The following is a 16012-nucleotide window of genomic DNA, read 5'->3' as shown; positions in this document are numbered from 1 at the left end:
AAACAGAATTATAACAAAGCCTGTCATATCAGTGCCAGCTCTCTGCAAGCGCAATTCACCTAGACCCCACTCTCTTGCCATTTTTCCTGAAGCCCTGTAATTCTTCACTCTTCAGATAATGACCCATTTTTGTTATGAAAACCCTGATCTGACCCGACCACATTTCAGATCCGAACCACTTGCTGCATAAAGGAATAATTCCTCGTGACACATTACTTCTTTTGCCAATCGTCTTACGTTGGAGTCCTCTGCTTATCCTTCCATTAATAGGAACAAAATATTTAAATATTGGAGATAAATGACTGAAGACAGAAGAATTACACTTCAATTGTGAATCCCTTATATTCATGTGTAAGATTCAGCACATTGATCAAGGTTTTGATGTAAGATGGGGATGGTAGTTTTTTTCATTTAATCTGGCTTGAGGGCAGTAAGAAACAGAGACACTTGACGACATGTAGCTAAGAGTTATAGATACAGTCTTACAGCACAGAGACAGGCCCTTCAGCAAAACGTCCATGCACGCAAACCCCATCTGCCTGCACTTGGCCCATATCCTTCGAAATCTTTCCTATCCATGTATTTGTCCAAATACCTTTTAAATGTTGTTAGTATACCCGCCTCAACCACTTCCACTGGCAGCTCATTCCACATGCATATCACCCTCTGTGTAAAATAGTTAACCCTCTGGTTCCCTTTTATTCTTTCCCATCTAACCTTATACTGGTGCCCTCTAATCCTTGATTCCCCAACCCTGGGATAAAGAATGAGTGCATTCACCCTATCCATGCTTTTCATGACCTTATACACTTCTGCAAGACCCCCGCGCCCCCCTGGCCCCAGTCTTCTCTGCTCTAAAGAAAAAAGTCCTAGCTTGTCCGATCTCTCCCTATAACTCAGTCCCTTGAGTCCAGGCAACATCATTGTAAATTTCTGCACTCTTTCCAGTTTAAAAACATCCTTCCTATAGTAAGGTGACCAAAACTGAACACAAGTGTTCCCAAGTGTGGCCTCACCAACATCCTGTACAGTTGCAACATAACTTCCCAACTTCTATACTCAATGCCCTGAATGATGGAGGCCAATGTGCCAAAAGCCTTCTTCACTGCCCTGTCTACCTGTGTCTCTACTATCTGTCAGAATTGTGCGTCTGAACTCTAAGTTCCACTGCACTCCTTAAGGCCCTACCATTCACCATGACACTCCTATCTTGATTTGACTTTCCAAAATGCAAGACCTCACAGTTATCTATATTAAACTCCAATTACCATTTCTCAGCCCACGTCCCCAGCTGATCAAGGTCCTGCTGCAAATTCTGAGAACGTTCCTCACTGTTCATGATACTGCCTATTTTAGTGTCATCTGAAAACTTACTAATCATAGCTTGTAAATTCTCATCCAAGTCATTACTATAGATAACAAACAACAATGGACCCCGCACTGACCCCTGAGGCACAACACAAGTCACAGGCCTCCAGTCTGACAAACATCCTTCCACTACTAACCTCTGCTTTCTACCATCAAGCCAATTGTGTATCCAATTTGCCAGCTTCTCCGTGGATTCCTTGCAATCTAACCTTTCAGAGCAGCCTACCATGTGGAACCTTATCAAAGGCCTTACTGAAATCCACATAGACTACCGCCCTGACTTCAGCAACCCTCCTGTCTTTCCAAATGCATGCTTATGTTAATTAGATTACTTACAGCGTGGAAACAGGCCCTTCGGGGGCCGATCTGCCGAAGCGTAACTCACCCATACCCCCACATTTACCCCTCCACCTAACACTACGGGCAATTTAGCATGGCCAATTCACCTGACTTGTACATCTTTGGACTGTGGGAGGAAACCGGAGCACCTGGAGGAAACCCACGCAGACACGGGGAGAACGTGCAAACTCCACACAGTCAGTCGCCTGAGGTGGGAATTGAACCTGGGTCTCTGGTGCTGTGAGGCAGCAGTGCTAACTGCTGTGCCACCGTGCCACCCACTATGTTATCCCTCAGAATCTTCTCAAGTAACTTACCTACTACAGATGTTAGGCTTACTGGTCTATGGTTGCCAGGTTTTTCTTTGCAGCTGTTCTTGAATAAGGGCACAACATTCGCCACCCTCCAGTCTTTCGGGACCTCACCTATGGCTAATGATGATGCAAATCTATCAGCCAGGGCCCCAGCAATTTCTTCTCTAGCCTCTTACAGGATTCTTGGATATATCTGGTTAACACCAGGAGATTTATCTATCTTAATACATTCCAATACGTCTAACACCTCCTCTACTGTGATAATGAGTGTCCCTAAGATATCACTGCTAACTTCCTCAAGTTCCCAAGTCTTCATGTTTTCTGTATGATAAACACAGAGGAGGAATATTCATTGAGGACCTTGCCCATCTCCTGCAGTCCATACAAATATGGCAACTTTGGTCCTTGAGGAGCCCTATTCTCTCTCTAGTTATCCATTTTCTTTTAATATAGTTAAAGAATCTCTTTGGATTCACCCTAACCTTCTCAGCCAAAGTTGATCTGAATGATCTAGAAACAAACGCTTCAAAATTCTATGAGAATAGTTTTTGAAAGCAGGTACATAGTTATTTTAGCTGAAAATGTGTTGCTGGAAAAGCGCAGCAGGTCAGGCAGCATCCAAGGAGCAGGAGAATCGACGTTTCGGGCATAAGCCCTTCTTCAGGATGCTGCCTTCCTCCATGAATGCTGCCTGACCTGCTGCACTTTTCCAGCAACACATTTTCAGCTCTGATCTCCAGCATCTGCAGTCCTCACTTTCTCCACATAGTTATTTTACCCATAATATTACTCCCAAGGTAGTTGGAATGATTCAATAACAAAAATAATAAAGATCTTATTTTGACCTTTAGCATAAAGTGCACAGCAGTTCAGCGGTTAGCACTGCTGCCTCACAGTGTTGGGACCCGGGTTCGATCCCAGCCTTGGGTGACTATCTGTGTGGAGCTCGCACATTCTCCTTGCGTTTGCGTGAGTTTCCCCCGGGTGTTCCGGTTTCCTCCCACAATCCAAAGATGTGCAGGTTAGCTGAATCGGTCATGCTAAATTGCCCGTAGTGTTCAGGGATGTGTAGGTTAAGTGCATTAGTCAAGGGTAAATATAGAGTAGGGGAAATGGGTCTGGATGTTTTACTGAAACCAAAAGAGAAAATGCTGGAAAATCTCAGCAGGTCTGGCAGCATCTGTAAGGAGAGAAAAGAGCTGATGTTGAGTCTAACTGACCCTTTGTCAAAGCTAAAAAAAGGGGAGAAATAGGGAGGTATTTATATGAGGCTGAGAGAAGGTGAGTCATGGCTGCAGAAGCAAAGGTAGCAATAAAGAGGTGATACTAACAGTGCTTAGAGAGATAGGGAGATTAGGAGCTGTGAATGACCAAGGCTGAAGCCAGTGCTATGGGACAAAATATGTGGGGGATGGAGGGGGAGAAGCAGAGGCAAAATGGAAAACAGGGGAGAAGGGTAGCAAAGAGGGAAGAGGAGAGGAAAAAGGTGATGAGAGAGTGGGGAGCGAGAGAAAGAGAGACCATCAAGAAATAAGACAGAACAGTGAAAAAATAATGATAAATAAAATAAATGAAATAAAATTATCTGAAGTTGTTGAATTCAATGTTGGGTGATTTACTCTTTGGAGGATCGGTGTGGAATTGTTGTGCCAAATGGCTTCACTGATTTGTGCTGAAAATGTGTTGCTGGAAAAGCGCAGCAGGTCAGGCAGCATCCAGGGAACAGGAGATTCTCCTGTTCCCTGGATGCTGCCTGACCTGCTGCGCTTTTCCAGCAACACATTTTCAGCTCTGATCTCCAGCATCTGCAGACCTCACTTTCTCTTCACTGATTTGACCAAAGTTCGTAACTGAAACAAAGAAACTGGAGACATGATGCCTGCAGTTAAACCAGTCAAGGATAACTTATTCATTTGGTTTGCCAGAATGTCAGAAAACTGCAGATTTAAGATAGTTCATTAACATAACTACTTGGGAACAAGTGTTTGTCACATTGCCATGGTAATGAGTGGTGCTTATTGAGATTGTTTCGAGTTCTCTCTGTGAAATCTCTAAGGGAGCAGCCAGTAAACTTGAAAGGGTTCAGAAAAGATTTACAAGGATGTTGCCAGGGTTGGAGGATCTGAACAGGCTGGGGCTGTTTTCCCTGGAGCATCAGAGGCTGAGAGGTGAACTTATAGAGGTTTATAAAATTATGAGGGGCATGGATAGGGTAAATAGACAAAGTCTTTTCCCTGGAGTGGGGAGTCCAGAAGTAGAGGACATATGTTTAGGGTGAGAGGGCAAAGATATAAAAGAGACCTAAGGAGCGACTTTTTCACACAGAGGGTGGTGTGTGTATGGAATGAGCTGCCAAAGGAAGTGGAGGAGGCTGGTATGATTGCAACATTTAAAAGGCATTGGGATGGGTATATGAATAGGAAAGGTATGGAGGGATATGGGCTGGGTGATGACAGGTGGGACTAGATTGGTTGGGATATCTGATCGGCATGGATGGGTTGGACCAAAGGGTCTGTTTCCATGCTCTACATCTCTATGATTTTGTGGTGTCAAGCCTCTTGAGTACTTTTGGAGCTGTACTCATCCAGGAAAATTGAGATCATTCTATCACTCCAGATGTCTGCCTCGTAAATGGTGAACAGGCATTGGGGAGATGGGAGGTGAGTACTTGCACAGAATCCTCAGTGTCTGTCCTACTACATTATCTATATGGTCAATGATAATTTACAGAATGTGGATTGTGGAGGATTCAGCATTGGGAATGTCATTGAAAGTCAAGGGCAATAATTAGATTCGCTCTAGTTCAGGTTGATCATTGCTTGGCACCTGTGTATTGCAGATGGTACTTGCCACTTATCAACTCAAACCTGGACATAGTGAACGTTTTGCTAAATGTGGACATGTGATGCTTCAAATCTGAACACTTGTGAATAATGTTGAACACTGTACAGTCATCAGCAGAAATGCCAGACCAAGACTGCAATGCAGTTGTGAGCTGAATGACTCTGGTGGAACTCAAACTATGTCAGCAAGCAGGTTTTGCTGTGGAGCTTGACAGCACTGTCAACAACCCCTTCCATCACTTCACTGATAGATTGAGAGTGGACTGATAAGGCGGTTTTTGTCCAAGTTGGATTTGTCCTGCATTTTGTGTATCACACATAACTGTCAATTTTCCATGTTGTTGAGTAGTTGTACTGGAACAGCTTGGCTAGGGACCTGACTCACTTAAGTGTTCTGTAAGTGCTGCTGTAAATTCCCTGAATAAAATGTGGTTAAACTTTGGTGCAATTGGAGTTCTGGAAGTAAATTGGTTGCAATATGAAAGCATAGCAGTGGGTTATTCTTGACAGGAGTCATGGAGAAGCCTGTGTTGGAGCTGTGAAATCCAGTGTTATGAGGTCCATAAAAAAACTTGGATGTTCACTGAGTCTAAGGCTAATGGAAGAACCTTCAGGAGATCTTGTACCTGGGAGAACAGCTGGAACACTGATGAGAAATTGGAGTGCTTTCTGGAATGCGGGGTATATTGTTGATTCAAACCCAGTGAAGAAAAGTGATCGAGATTTAAGGTGGTATGCAAATTCTTGGGGTGAAATAAAACGTATAACTGAATCTATCACACAGATCTTTCAAGTAGTGGTGTCAACTTTGTTTAATTTCTGTGCTATACAATAAAGGTTGTTTTTATTTTTAAAAATATTGATCTTGTTGCATAGTTCTGTCAATTAATTAGTATTTAGATTTCTTTTTTGAACATTTAATGACTCCTATTAGCATCATAAAAAGAGGGAAACATAAATAACACAATTAGATGGTGTTAAAATACAAATTAATCATGATTAAATTGTACAGTATAGTAGGCACATGGGGCTGAATAGCCTCCTCCTGTTCTTTTGTTGAAACATGTACAAGGGTTTATATATTCAAACTACAGCGTGTCCAGAGTTAACTAAATCTCCTTTCAGGATCTTCATTGCTGTTGTTATGATTGCCACAACATTAACCCATGTTAAAACTGTGAGTCAATGTTCAAAATGGCTTCATTTGTCATTGAATGTAGCAGATGTTGATACATTATTGATAATTTAATATACCCAAAATGCTTGATAATTTATAACAAAGGAAATGTAAACCCAAAGAACAGAATAAATAGGCTGAATATCACAACTCAAAGGCAAACAAACCTTTTGCTCTGAACTGACGGTATTATACGACCACGTATTGGAGTATTCTGTACCAAGAGATGACCAGAGGAACTGTTTCTTCCCTATGTGAAAGACAACAGTTTAATACATTCACAATACGTTTAGTTAAGAGAAGTATTACAGTAAAAATGAATTGGATCCACAACATTGCATTCAATCTAAAGAGTATTTCACCCAGAATAGCCTATAGTTATCACCGAGCCTGCAACACTTGCCCTCAGAGATTTTCAGTCAAACATGGAAATACAGCATAAAGCCTGATCTCTATCATTTTCACTGTTTCTTAAGGGATTCAAGCAATCTCCCACTGGAGAAACCACTTAGAAAGTGTAGGCACATGACTCATTTGTCATGGGCTGCTTTCTCTCCCTTGGGGAGACAGAAACAGAAGTAGGCCATTTACCTTATCCGGCTTATTTATGTAGCAAGATGATGCTGTGCACATGTTAAGGTACTTGCAACTAATGTAGTGTTCCACAATTTGACATCTCCAGATTGGCTCTCAGACTACTGCCCTGGGTCATACAAGACAGAGAGATCTGGAAATGCTGGATCTCTAGGAGATCGTTCATTTACGTTAAGACTTTTACTATGCCATGCTTTGTGCAGTGCAGGAAACAGTAGCCGTGCTTTGTGCAGTGCATTTCAGTGTCAAGATTAGAGTGGTGCTGGAAAAGGCAGCATCCGAGAGAGTACATTGGAGTATAATATTCCCAGATATGTATATCCCTTTGCAAATTACTCCAGAAGCTAAAGGGAAAGGTAAAGGTAAGCCTGTTTTTCTGATAGTGTTGGTGGATTATCCAAAATGATTTATCCATACTCTTTCGTTAGCAGCAATCACAAAGTCTCCAGGAGAAGGATTGTGTATGAGCAACAATTTGTTAGAGAAAATGTGACCAATTAAGAAGTGAGAGGGAAATCTAAAGATTAACCCAAAACATAAAGAAATGTCAGGCAAAGGCAACTATATAAAGCTTAGAATTTATACATACACTATATAGAACTTAGACAGGCTCATGGATGGGATGGGGGTGTTGTTGATTGCTAAATGGCCTCAGAGTATAACTACAAATGGGGAAATGTTGATGAGGGATCAGGAAAATAGGATATCCTCACCTCAACATAATTCACTATTTGAACAGGCACAATTCACATTTTTCAAAAAACTTGTGCATCTTATTATTCTATAATGATGCAGATCACAACAGAAGCAGAAGAACTGAGAAATTATACATTCCGGTTAGAAGATTCTGATGCTTACCTGGGGATTTACTGCCATAACTGTGTAGTTTCCGTCATCATCATTAGTGGCTGATTCAATATACAGTGAACATGAACCATCACCATCACGCTTCATCTTAAAATGCTCATTCTTCTTGGAAATCTGTTTTCCATCTTTAAACCAGTACACCTTGAGTTGTAAAATAGAAGACCTAATTTTGGAAACTTGTATGATTGGCATTTTTGCAGCAAGTCTTTTAACTAACAGCATTTTCAATTGTTCAGACATGTTACATAGCATCTTGGGGATGGATGGGATTTGAACTTGGACAATCTGGCACAGAGGTAGGACACCACCACAAGATCCCATTATAGCAAATATATATTTACATAAAATATATCAAAAACTATAGCAAGCATTGTGGGAGCTGGGTCCCACCATAATGTTAATAAACATAGATCATAAAAAGTTTACTTTTGGCACTGGTATTCCCACAATTTTGCAGCTCATTGTCACTGGCGATCCTTCAACCACTCGAAAATGTTTGAGTTTCTTGTCAAATATTGGAGCAATGCACTTCCCGGTAGGAATATCCTCATGTTGTATTTCATCATCCGATTCCTCCACAGGAGTTCTCTCCAAGCGAAATTCAATTTCATTCATAAGTCTTTGTTCAAAGTTGGACACCTTGTATTCCTAGAAACAGGGATGACCTGTACACATTAACATCCTGAAACACTTATTGTACAATTGCAATTGAGGTATAAGAGAGCATTTTGAACTGAAGAACTGCAGTAAAATCTAGCCTGTTGGGAGAAAAGCAAAAACATTTGCAGTTGAGGTCCCACAGTCTGCATGTTAATTGCTGAGGAGATCAATGCAGTAGCATAAGTAGGAAATGTTTTGTGTTTATTTTGTTGGATAGAGTCAACTCCAATGTTTCTTTGTTCCTTCAAATGCCACTGCACAGAACCAAACTGTGTTTGTGGCTATGTATAAATATAAAGATATTTTTATCAACAAAGTACATTTTTGAAGTTAAAAAAATCTACAACTTTCATGGAGAGCCCAGAAGAGGTAATAACTGCGTTGGGAGACAAGGCAGCTCTGATATACATGTATGACTGGTCTATTCTGAATTAAAGAAAACAATTTGTTAGTTGTTGATGGACTGAAGATAAGTGAGCATGTATACTGCAATTTTACATACAATTGTTACATCTAGTGGACTTTGGTTGGCTGCTATATCTTTATTGTTTACACATGAAAAGATCCAAATAAAGCAGCAGCCAAGTCACTAACAATGAACAATGGACAGCCAAACCCCCATTAAGTTGCAGATGTTGAAACCTAAAGCTTGCATGTTGTATTATCTTTGCAAAGAAGCATAAATCACTCACTGATAGTACTATCCATTCCCAAAACCATAAATCTTGAGATTTGAAAATCTAATGTCTAGGTTTCAAAAGAGTTCAAAAGAATGAACATTTTAAAGATGAAGATGTTAGACAATTTGGCAAAGTCCGAACAAAATCATTTTGAAAACTAGCCATTGTAAAAATAAGATGCACTTAATTTTACCGGAAATCAGCTAGTTGTCAATTTTGAAGAGTTTCATTGAGGGTTTTTCTCCTGGAGATCTAGTAAGTTTCCTCATACTATCTTCTCAAATATGCCTTTACCTATGCAGTATGCTTTTGAGTGTCCTGCCTATTGTAATCTCTGACATGCCAATGGTGGAAGTACTCAACACTGCCAGTCTCGTTATCCTTAACATTACACAATGGTCCAAGATGTGAAAGTGAGCAGCGTGTGCAGGTCATGGGGAATTTGGAAGGTGCTTGCAATTTTGGCAATGAGGGTGAATCTTTCCGGACTGCAGTACATTGCTTGTACATCACAGCCATTACTGGGATTGATTGACGTGGTCAAGGGTGCTTAGGGCCAGGATTTGTAGCCCATACACAAGGTTACTGCCCAAGGTCCATCTATGCAACAGAGCGCTCACAGTTGTCTTTCACCAATACTGTATGGGTGATTGTGTAATGCTATTGCCCTGTGAAGGGCCTCACAACCTTCAAAACTGAAGACACGTGTCTCACAGAGTGGAAGACTCACTCCTCCCATGCTGGGTGTGGTGGCACCCACTTTCATCTCCTTTGTGCACTAATTATTTGTATTATGACAGAAGGGAACAGCAGCCATGCTTTGTGCAGTGCATTTCAGAGTCAAGATTAGAGTGGTGCTGGAAAAGCACAGATCAGGCAGCATCCGAGGAGCAGGAAAATCAATGTTTCGGGCAAAAACCCTTCATCAGACTCAGTCTCTTACATTTGACAAACATTCCCTTCTCAGTTGCCCACCCTTGTCAATGCTTTGAATTTCCTCTCATTCCCACCAAATCCTTTCTTTTAACTGTTCAACTCCCCACATTACTTATTGAGTCCCTAACAAGCCAACATGCCAGATATAGCCATGTCAGTGCGCCCCCCTCCCCCATTGTAACCATACTGATACTGACTATCTGTTGATACCCCAACCTCCATAATGCCCCTTTCTGTTCCATGTTCCATCGCCTCCCTTACTTATATGTTGATTTTCTCACCACCTCACAAGTATTATCCTCTCTGAAACCCAGTATGTTGCCTCTAAGTCCCACAATTGACTCTAATAATCCTACCTTGACTTGTAGTCGACAGATTCCCAGGACTGTCTGTGGTCCAACCCACTGGCTGAATTGGACTCTCAGCCTTAACTAATGACTGACTAGACCCCTGACTGAAATGTGTACAGCTTAGCCCCCAGACTGCAGGGGTATGGGTCCCCTGACTCTGACCACTCCGAGTGGCCGACTGACTGTTCCCAAGCCCGAGACTGAGATTGGAGGCTACCCTTGACTTACTGTGCTGGGACTTCCTGACTGGTGTCAGACAAGATTTGAGACTCTTTAAATCCTTGACTAGACTTTGAGATATGGCTACTTGCCTGAAGCACATGTGGTGTGCTTGCTGTCACGTGTGCAAGTGTGAGATTGGTGTAGCAAACTGCCAGACAACCTGATGTCTACCTACTTGACTGATCACTGCTGACAGCCATGACAAACTGCCTGATTTTGTGTCTGTGCTAAAAGGCAAGGCAAGGTAGGACACAAATGCTGTGGCATTTAATCTTTGGCTGAGGTGGAAATGTGCAAAAAGATGAGGTAAAGCAAAGCACGAGGCAATGGCCCAGTGGTATTAGTGCTGGACTGTTAATCCAGAGGTGAAAAATGTGGTGCTGGAAAAACACAGCAGGCCAGGCAGCATCCAAGGAGCAGGAGAATCGACGTTTCGGGCATAAGCCCTTCTTCAGGAAGAAGGGCTTATGCCCGAAACGTCGATTCTTCTGCTCCTTGGATGCTGCCTGGCCTGCTGTGTTTTTCCAGTACCACATTTTTCAACTCTGGTACTCCAGCATCTGCAGTCCTCACTTTCTCCTTGCTAATCTAGAGGCCCAGGGAATCCAAGGTAGAGTCCCGTTTGAATTAATTTTTTAAAAATTCTGGAATTAAAGCATCTATGAATAATTGTCAGGGAAAATGCCCTTGAGGGAAGGAAATTGCCATCCTACATGTGACTCCAGAACCACAGCAATGTGGGTGACCTTTAATTGCCCTCTGGACAATTAGGGTTGGGAATGTTGGCCCAACCAGTGACACCTTCATCCTGTAAATGAATAATTTAAAAAAAAAAATGGCAGGAGTGCTGAGAACTAAACAGGCACAAAGTGAATGAGCACCAAGAAACCACGTGAGGAACCTGGAGGACCACCCTGGTCCATGAGCAAGCAATGTCCCGGCAGCAGCAGCAATGCAAAGAGAGGTGCCGGTGGACTCCAAATGTAGCATGGAATTGCAGAATCATCTCGTTAGTGGGTCAGAGACAAGACATAGGGTCAAAGAGATGTACAGCATGGAAACAGAACCTTCGTCCAACTCGTCCATGCTGACCAGATATCCTAAATTAATCTAGTCCCCATTTGCCAGCATTTGGCCCTTAACCGTCTAAAACCTTCCTACTCATGTACCATCCAGATGCCCTTTAAATGCTGTAATTGTACCAGATTCCACCGCTTCTTCTGGCAATTAATTTCATTTATGCACTACCCTCTGTGTGAAAATGTTGCCCCTTAGGTCCCTTTTAAATCTTTCCCCTCTCATCTTAAATCTATGCTCTCTAGTTTTGGACTCCCCTACCCTGGGAAAAGTCCTTCGCTATTCACTCAATCCATGCCCCTCATGATTTTATAAACCTCTATACAGTCACCCCTCAGCCAATGACACTCCAGAGAAAACAGCCCCAGCATATTCTGCCACCCTCCTAGAACTCAAACCCTCCAACCCTGGCAACATCCTCGTAAGTCTTTTCTGATACCTTTCAAGATTCACAACATCCTTTCTTTAACAAGGAGACCAGATTTGCACGCACTATTCCAAAGGTGGCCTGACCAATGATCTGTACAGCTGCAACATTTCATCCCAACCCCTATACTTAATGCACTGACCAATGAAGGCTACTGTACCAAACATCGCCTTCACTATCTTGTCTACCTGCAACTCTACTTTGAAGGAACAATTCACCTGCACCCCTAGGTCCCTTTGTTCAGTAACACTCCCCAGGACCTTATCATTAAGTGTATCCTGCCCTGATTTGCCTTTCTAAAATGCAGTCACACTTTACGAAATTAAACTCAATCTGTTTCTCCTCAGCCACACATGAGGGTGTGGTGAGGTTGGTACATATTAGATTCCCAACACCAGGGATAAGGATTGGTGTGGCTGCTTGCCATGGATGGGCCCTGAGATATTAGTGACTTCTTCCAAAAATGATGGTGGAGAGGAGCAAGTGGTGAGCTGGAGATAACAGGTATCCCTCTGACTTTCATGTCGGGAATTGTCGCTATCTAGTTTGTATCCTGTGGGAAACTGCATATTTATGAGGTGACAGTAACTGAAAATAATATGCTAATGCATGCTAATGCATGCAAAACGGCCATTCACAAGTGAGAATTTCATCTTGCTATGTGTCACTTGGTTGGAAAATGGGGTTATTTACTTCCGATAGAGAATTTTCCCACTGCCAATCCCACACTATTCTCTTTACTTTCTCGCTAATGTCCATGTCATTCAATAGCTGGGAAGATTCCATTGGAGTGTCGCTGTTTCTATCTCTGTGCAGGAAGATTCTTTTTACGGTGATGTCATTTCATGAATGTCATGAGACCAGTACTCGGTAAGTCTATCATGGCTCTCTACAGACCTGAAACTTTTCATCTCTAGCTTCTTCCATGAGACATTAGTCGGATTCAACAATTTGCTGCCCGCAAGGTCATTATCCAGGTGATCAGTGCCTTCTTTTCAAAGACTACAGACTTTATACTTACATTGACTTTAATGAAACTGGTCAGAAATGGAGGTGCTTCCCATTTGTTGCGGTGTCTGGATTCCCACAGTTACAGGGAAGACACTGACAGCACACATGTTGCAACAAAGGCAGCTCCTTAGCTTATCCTAAAGCATTTAACATGCGAATGTTCAGTTGGTTTCTGATCACCTGCATGTCTGTACACAACATGCTGCTATGATTCATTCATTCTGTGACTGTCACACTATCTCCCCCAGGTTTTCACAAACTATGCTAATGATGCAAGAGCGAGCACTCATGTACCTTGAGGGATCTGGAGCCACCCTTCTGTATGCACACAAAGGCCTCAAGAATCATAGAATCGCTAGAGTGTGGAAACAGGCCATTCTGCCCAATAATCTACACCGATGCTCCAAAGAGTAACCCACCCAGACCCATTTCCCTACCCTACATTTCCCCTGCACCTAACCTATACACCCTGAACATTATGAGCAATTTAGCATGGCCAATTCATCTAACCCGCACATTTTTGGACTATGGGAGGAAACCGGAGCACTCGGAGGACACCCACGCAGACACAGGAAGAATGTGCAAACTCCACACTGACAGTCACCCAAAGCTGGAATCAAACTCGGGATCCTGGTGCTGTGAGATATGGAATATATGGAAGTTAATTTGGCAGTTATGTTGTTAACTTAGTGTAGTGCATGCATAGGATCATGTAGATGATGGTAGCTGGAATAGCTGGACTCATGCAATACCTGGACTCATGTAACAGATAATGGTAGCACACTATGAGAGGTGAGTTAAATCAAGTGATAGGTGAACTATTGCTAAAGATGATGGTGGTGCAATGTGATAGGTTAAGTGTAAAGTAGCTGACTAGTGTGGCAGAAGATGATTAGTTTAGAAGGACAAAGCAAGCTAGTATGATTGATTATGCTAATAACATGAGATAAGCACTGGAACTAGGAAAGTATAAACAGGAGAGGCCCCAAGAAGGTGTGGGCAGACAGGGAAGACATTTTGTGACTGCCACAGCTTTTGTTTGCAAATAAAAGTTTAACTTGGTGAAGGGTTTTATGTGTTTCCTGGTAATTTTTCAGAGTTTTGGGTGATATTTCCTCAACAGAGGTAGCAGTACTAACCACTGAGCCACCATGCTGCCCTAGAGGGAAATGAATGTCTTAGTCATACTAGACCACAATTTGAAATAAACATCAGTCAGACCAGTACATATCATTCACCAGATTGTTTTTCCCTTCTGAGACAGTTGTGATCCAGTGTCCTGTACAACACTAACTGCAGAGAGGAACTGAGCTGCAGGCTGAGGTGATCCCATTCCTCTTGGTCTAGATAAGGCCAGGATGACTGTACCATTCACCTGGAGAAGTTCAGATCAGCCTTATCCAGGCATGCTTCAGCTGATATAATTGTTCATGGACATATTACCATAAATCCTATCCCCACTTCCACAACACCATCAGTTTCATAGTTAGAAACCAATTGTTACATTCCAATCCTATCCATACTTTATAATCTGGTTAGACTATTCAGCTGAAGGCCACAATGCATTTGGATTTCAAGATTCATTATGGTCTACCTCATACTTTAAAGTGTGACCCTGCTTCTGGACTCCCTGAGTATCAGGAAAATCCTTCCTGCATTTACCCTATCTAATTCTGTTAGAATATTGTAGGTTTCTATGAGATGCTTCCCCTCCACCTTCCCCCCCCCCACAAACACACACACACACACTTCTTTTGGACTCCCATGAATATCGTTCTAATTAATCCAGTCTCTCTTCAAACATCACTTCTGCTATTCCAGGAAACAGTCTGATAAACCTTCATTGCATTCCATAGCCAGGACATCCTTCCTCAGATAAGGGGACCAAAATTGCATACAGTACTCCAGGTGAGGTCTCACAAAGGCCCTGTACAATTGAGCAAGACATCCCTGCTCTTGCACTTGAATCCTCTCGCTATGATGGTCAACATATTACAGTCGGTTCTGACATAATGCGATGTGCGATCTCGTGTTATACGAAACAAATTTGAACTAATGAGGCCGTAACTGCATTAAAGTTAATTCACGTTGAAGAGACATGTTATAGCAGAACTGGCTGTATTTACCTTCTGCACCACCTGCAATGCTTACTTTCAGTGACTGGTGTACAAGGACACTCAGATCTCATTGTACCCCTACCTTTCTCAATCTTTCACCATTCAGATAGTAATCTGCCTTCCGGTTTTTACTCCCAAAGTGGAAAGCCTCACATTTATCTGTATTATACTTCATCTGCTGTGCATCTATCCATTCAGTCAACTTGCCCAAATTTTCAGGTAACAGATAGATTGTTAATGAGGAAGAATCAAGAGTTATGGGGGATGAATGAGAATAGAGAATTTGAAACATAAACGGACCAAGCATGATCTAACTGAGTGGTAGAGCAGGCTTGAGAGGCTGAATGGTCTACTTCTGCTCCTTTTCTGTATGGTCATATCTACTTATTCCCCTGCTCTGACAGATGAGATGCCTGTGCATATGTTCTCTGGGCTTTGGAGCCAACACGTGCAGGGACAGACATGGACAAGCGAGAAGGAAACAGCATGTGGAAGTTTGTGTTTGGTGGGGGGGAGAAAGTAGGAGGTTGAGGAGCAGACATGAGAAGTGGAATGCTTTGGAAATAGTTTCCAGTTCTATGTGTCAATTTCTATCTTTGATTTTGGGGCCACCCTGCACTTCTCCTCGGCCATGATGCATTTCAATGGGAACGTCAATCACCAAGGTGAAGTTTTGCTACATCCTGTGTAAAGTGACCGATAGAATGTGTGGGCCAATGGTGGTGACAAGAATCCACTGCCTTTGATTCTCCATGTAGGTGAATTATATTATAGTAATACTCCTTGTCCACTGATTTGGAAATCAGTGCAGCGTGATACATCACAGCACTCAGACTATAAATGGACTGCTCCATATCTCTGCCCTAGAGTGCTCATAGGCTCTGGAAATTCTGACAGATAATCACACATTCCATTCCCACTCAACAAGTTGCCTTTTAGTGGTTGACTCTCTGTCAGATTCTATGCTCAGATGAACAGAACATAGTGTATCCTACATCCTACAATAGGGGCTGTCCACAACTGCACTTGC

The 16012-nt window shown here is 42.4% G+C and overlaps 1 protein-coding gene across 8 annotated transcripts in view; it reads right to left on the bottom strand.

Annotated features, from left to right (window-relative positions):
* The window catches only part of mypn (myopalladin), a 309016-nt gene that overhangs the window by 21111 nt on the left and 271893 nt on the right, over positions 1–16012 (bottom strand). For all 8 annotated transcript variants that reach the window (XM_043712278.1, XM_043712277.1, XM_043712280.1 and 5 more), the window contains 3 exons: positions 7929–8150; positions 7494–7643; positions 6209–6291 (listed from right to left, as the gene is read on the bottom strand). In XM_043712278.1, coding sequence (XP_043568213.1) covers positions 6209–6291; positions 7494–7643; positions 7929–8150 — 455 coding nt within the window. The remainder of the gene's footprint in view (positions 1–6208; positions 6292–7493; positions 7644–7928; positions 8151–16012) is intronic.

The sequence above is a fragment of the Chiloscyllium plagiosum genome, chromosome 22 (genome assembly GCF_004010195.1).
Source record: "Chiloscyllium plagiosum isolate BGI_BamShark_2017 chromosome 22, ASM401019v2, whole genome shotgun sequence".
NCBI lineage: Eukaryota > Metazoa > Chordata > Chondrichthyes > Orectolobiformes > Hemiscylliidae > Chiloscyllium > Chiloscyllium plagiosum.
The sequence above is the reverse complement of the archived record's forward strand: the minus strand, read 5'-3'. Positions and strand labels throughout refer to the sequence as shown.